At 32.8% G+C, this 5,534-nt stretch overlaps 1 protein-coding gene across 1 annotated transcript; it reads right to left on the reverse strand.

Annotated features, from left to right (window-relative positions):
* Positions 1-1,559: 1,559 nt before the first annotated feature.
* On the reverse strand, positions 1,560-3,853 carry LOC107870923 (probable pectinesterase/pectinesterase inhibitor 12). The gene is made up of 2 exons (XM_016717617.2): positions 2,756-3,853; positions 1,560-2,404 (listed from the first exon to the last, which is right to left on the reverse strand). Exons 1-2 carry the CDS (start codon positions 3,753-3,755, stop codon positions 1,716-1,718), a joined length of 1,689 nt encoding a protein of 562 aa, XP_016573103.1. The 5' UTR covers positions 3,756-3,853; the 3' UTR covers positions 1,560-1,715.
* Between the last annotated feature and the right edge of the window lie 1,681 nt (positions 3,854-5,534).

The following is a 5,534-nucleotide window of genomic DNA, read 5'->3' on the forward strand; positions in this document are numbered from 1 at the left end:
TACACACTACGCCGTCGCCGGAGTCGAGCCGGCAAAAACCTAATTCTGTCGGCGATAGCAGTGATGAGAGGGAAAAAAGAACTGGGAAGAGAGAGGACTGAGGAGAGAGAGAATTAGGGAGAGAGAGTGGCCCTTACCTGTGCCGGCGCGTCTACGCCGTCGCCAGTGTCGGAGTGTATTGTTGAATGTTGAAGTTTGGGTAGTTAAAGTCTAGAATTATTAGTCTTTGTCGATTTCATCAGTTGGAGTAAATTGATGAGTTTCGGATCTGTAATAAAATAGATTCTAAGTTGTAATCTTTTCTATTATAGAACGTTATGTAGTTGTGAGTGTGAGAAACAATGAGTTTGACTTCTTTTTATGGGATATTGTAACAAGAAGCGGGTTTGACTTTTAGAATACTGTAACAAGAAGAATGTTTGACTTGATGGAGTTCTCGTGTAGTGGGTGAATAGTTGTAGTAAACTGTTGAGTTGTGGGTTTCTACTTAGATTCTAGGATTGCAGGGTTGTAATCTTGAACAAAGATCTTTTGAAGTTAGTGGACATTGGTGGTGAAATCCTACTCAACGTAGGTCATGATTTTTTACTCCTTTGATCAAGGGATTTTCCACGATAAAATTTGTGTTGCTCTATATTTTACTATTTGTTGTTTACTGCAATTTTCAGAACCAGGTTCCCAATACGTATGATGAAATTAGTTAATTGTTTCAGTTGCTCTCTATTTCAACGTAACAATAATTTGGGTCGTTATATTTAGTAGCTCAGTTGGGTGGCTGGCTACCTAAATTTTTACCATATTGATGATAATTCAATTTTCCTAATTTAACACCCCTAATTGAACTTCCAGCTTATTGATGATGATTCAATTTTCCTAATTCCTCACTCCTAATTGAACTTTCGCCTCGAGGAGAATTCAGTTCTCTAACTCCTCACCCCAATTAATACTTTTCTTTAAGAAAGGGAGAATTCCTATTGATCTACAGTTTGAAAGAATGTGAAATCCTTTTCCTTAATATAAGACTACAAGTCAAGTAAAGGAAACAAGACAAAAACATATCTTTCAAAACCAAACTTTTGAAACTTATGTTTATATAGGTCAGTCAAACTGTTGGTGATCACATAAGTGAGTGGGCCTTGGTCACACCGACGCAAATATCTTGTCCCATTTTGCGGCCTTCAAGAAATCTTAACGCAACGCCCCTTCTTTTTCAAATAATGTCTGATGGCCACTCTTAAAATATCCAACATGAAAGTGATATTCATAATTTGTAATTTATAGATCTCAATAATCAACTTTAAATTATATTTTCTCCATATGAATTTGTGTAACACTTTTTCTTGAAGTTAATTTAGAAAAGAATGACATCTTTTCATATTCTATAATACAATTACTTTAAATTTTTTATTTTACTCTCAATTAGATGATTTACAACCACAAATTTTTTTATAATTTATTTTACATTATAAGTTTCAAAAGCCTTTTAAAAAAAAAAATTGTGTACAATTAAACATATTCGCATATATCGAAACAAAGGGAGTACATAATGTATATAAAAATTAATAATCAGAATCACAATTATTATGTATTTAATAAATTTCTTAATACATATATACTCTTGGATAAACTGAATTCACTTGAGCCCACATGCTACATTACGGGTATGGTCATGTCTAACATTTTTTGGATTTGTGGGAAGAAGTACACTTAGTTACTTACACTCCATTATCATAAGGAAAAGAAGTAGAATCTAACCATTCCTCTCCAGTAATAAACTCTGAGACAGTGAAATTGGAAGCATCATAATAGTCCATTATGTGATATCCAGACCATGTAACCCGATTATCGGTCTCCGATGCCGGACCACTGTTTGCATATTCTCCGTAATATAAAGTATCCAAACTTTGATTTCCCGACCATTCTTTCCACCCCTCGGGATTAATAAAATCGTCTATGTACGATTCTAGGTATACAGTACAAGAATAATCTCTCCACGGTCTACCTAGGTAACTACTGATTGTACTAGAGTTCGAGTACAAATCTTCTGTTGCTAAAATTGAGCAATTTTGTATTGAGATGCCAGTGTACTCTTCAGGAGAATCGCGCGATTGGGCTGTAATTACGGTGAATTGACCAGGCATTGGTAACCTTGAGACAATGTTACATCCTTGGAAAACAACAGCTGCGTTCCCGAAAATGTAATCTACTGTCCCGTAAATGTCACATTCACGGTAAAATTGTCGGAATGAGTGGGCGTATAAAGTGTCCTGGTAACCGGTTATGGTGCATCTGTAGACGGCAGCCAAGTCTGCGTTGATACGAAGGGCGACTGCTTGGTGCTTCTCGGGTCCAGCTGAGTTCTCAAAAGTAATGTCACGAGCTAAGAACCCTTCACCGGATACAGCTGAAATAAATCAAAGATGAGTCATCCATACAAAACTACCGTCAATGGACATATACGACATTAACTAGCAACTTTAAATATGCAAAAAGATCTTCCATAAAAAGCAGATTCATGCGCTTCAATCACAATATTCAATTCAAAGGCAAGACACCAAGAGATAATAAGTTCATTTTCAAACCATTTGAGATGGGCCACAAAAGGGGTCAGATCGAAAACAGAAAAGTTAAGTCTTGGTTTCAGAAAATCACGTTATCAATTTGTTTTTAGACACTATGATACGAACACCAAACACCAAGCAGAGAAAGAAACATTACAAAGAGGGGAGAGAGAAAAGTTTAGTGATGAATTTACCGACGGTAGCAGATCTGAAAGTAGTCCAACCATCAACAACACTTCTATTACCAGTAATGACAGTAACATCACTCCCATCTCCAAGAAGAACAATGTTAGTCTTCCAACTTGGAATCTCAACATTTTCTTGATAAACCCCTTCTTTTATATATATAAAGACCCTATCATAACTGTTATTCGGTACGAAATCAATAGCTTCACTTATGGTATTGAAATTTCCACTTCCATCAGCTGCGACTGTAAATGTTAAATCATCATCTTGGTTATAATCGTTAGCACCCTGCATTATGCGCCTGTCCTTCCGTGACAGCCACTTTGGTTCGCTGGCTGACAATAGCCGGCGCCGCCTATTTCCATTCCCCTGTTGTTTAAACAGAGTACTCTGTTTTTTCCCCTGTTTTTGAAACAGAGAACTCTGTTTTTTAAGAGAGTACTTTGAGAGCATAGACAGAGAATTACTAACATGCTCGTAAGTACTGCTTAAAGTGTTAATCAATGTAGATTTCAACGATCCAGTGCTGAAATCAAGTCCTTCTAAACAAGTAGCTTTATTTGTCAGTGCTGCACTGAGAAATGCTTTTGCATCAGCTAAATGTTTGGAGTTAGCTGATGCAGTATTGATCCGTGAGACGGATTTTTTTAGCGAAGAGATTGTGATTTGATGTAGTTCCTTGCAATCTTGGACAATACCCTTTTGTTTTTCGACAAGATTTGAGCGTCCTACAGAGGAAAACAGAGTAGTGAGTTGTCCTGTTCCTGATAATGCTGCTTGAAGAGATTGGAGGAGAATGTTTAAGATGTTTGGGCTGATGTTAATGGAGATTGATAACTTGTATGTGTTGAAACAAGACTCTGGATATGGAGTGGATTTGCACAAGGATTTTAAAGAAGAAATATGTGTAGTGTTCAAAGTTGACGAATTAAGAGCAGAAATTGTTATGAAAGATGCTGAGCATATCAAGAGCAAGAAAAATTTGGTAGTAATAAAGGAAGAGCCCATTATGACCAGGTTAGGAATGAAGTGAAATGTTCCAAGGATTTTTCACCTCGTATATATAGTGTGTATCCTTTTAAGGTGTCCCAATTTATACGACACCATCTTTTTGGTCAGTCTAAAATAGAATAACATTTTTATATTTAATAATAATTTAATTTTAAAATAATTAGTTCATTCTTAATGAGATGATTTATAACTTCATGAACACTTATCTCGTATTTTAGATCATAAATTTCAAAAATCTTGCAATATACTTCCTCCGTTTAAAATAGCTCACCCTTGTTGACTTAGCACTCCCATAAGAAAATATTTATTAGGGATTTATTTATCAAATCAGCCTTATTTAGTTATGTTTTAAAAATAGAAATTTAACTATCTATACTTTGTGTAGTCATTTAACAATAAGGATAGTATTGAAATAACATAATAAGATTCTTTTGATTTTCTAAATTGGACAACTAAATTAAAACAAATATTTTTTTAAAAAAAGTCCAATGGTTTTGAAAGGGAAGAAGTATCTTAAACTCCATATTGAATAAAATTAAATTATATCTCTAATCTCTATCTCTATCTCTAATATATTAAAAGTGTTGTAAACACCTAATTTTTTACCAAACCTAAGTGTTTTTGCCATTTTAGTGTTCAATTTCGTTTTAGGGTCTAAATTAGATATTTTAAATTTATCTATTTTTACTAAATTTATTTTAAAATTTTGGAAAAAAAAAAACTACAAAAATAGAGTCACATTTTAAATAAGTTTTTACTTTCATTTTTTTAGTTTTTATTTGTTTATTTATTTATTTTTAGAAAAAAAAAAGACAAAAAAATGATGAAAAAATAAATAAATAAAAATTTTTCTAAATTATATTTGTTTCTTCTTTCAATTTTTAATAAAGAATGTTGTGATATTAATATTTCTTAACCATATTCCTAAGACTAGCTAGTCTTGTATTTTGTTAGTTTTAAAATAGATTTTATTATTTTTTATTTTATTTAAAATATTAATTAAAATTAAAATTTAAAAAAAAAAAAAAAATAATAATAATAATAAAAAAAAAAAGGGAATCCTAAACTACCCGAATCACCCACAAGCCCCACTCTCACAAACCTCTCCCCCCATTTTCCAAACACACACACACGACACCAAATACACACACACACGACACAAATACACACACACACGACACAAACACATACACTATATATAACACACACATGCACAACCGGAAAGAAAGAAAAGAAAAAACAACAAAGAAGCAAAAGGAAAGAAAACAAAAAAGGCAAGAACAAGAAACAAAAAAAAAAAACAGAAGAGAAAAAGATTGAAAAAAAAAAAAACAAAGAAAAATCAAAGGAGAAGAGGAAAAGAAATTAGGGTTTGGAGTTTAGGATCTCCGTCTGAGTTTCTTTTTGGTTCGACGTAAGAGCTCCTCTTTCGATTTAGTTCGTCATACAGGTTTTTATTTAATTCCTATACCATTACTTTTGTAAATTTGGTTATGAATCGAAGCATGAATGAAGGAAGTTATTCTAATGGCTTGTTATATTATTTAGTATGTGTAGTGTATTATTTCTATGTAATTTGCTCTATGTTTTCATTTATAACTTGTTTGTCATTTTGAAAAAAAAAATGAAGTTAATTAGATTTTGTTTGAATTTTAAATGGGATAATTGTTAAATTTATTAGCGTTAAAATATGTAACGTTACACTCGGTTTGCGTGTGATTAATGTAGTTGCGTTGTAAACTAAAATTTTGGACTCATGCATGCACGTAAAAAAAA

This window comes from Capsicum annuum, chromosome 5 (assembly GCF_002878395.1).
Source record: "Capsicum annuum cultivar UCD-10X-F1 chromosome 5, UCD10Xv1.1, whole genome shotgun sequence".
Lineage (NCBI taxonomy): Eukaryota > Viridiplantae > Streptophyta > Magnoliopsida > Solanales > Solanaceae > Capsicum > Capsicum annuum.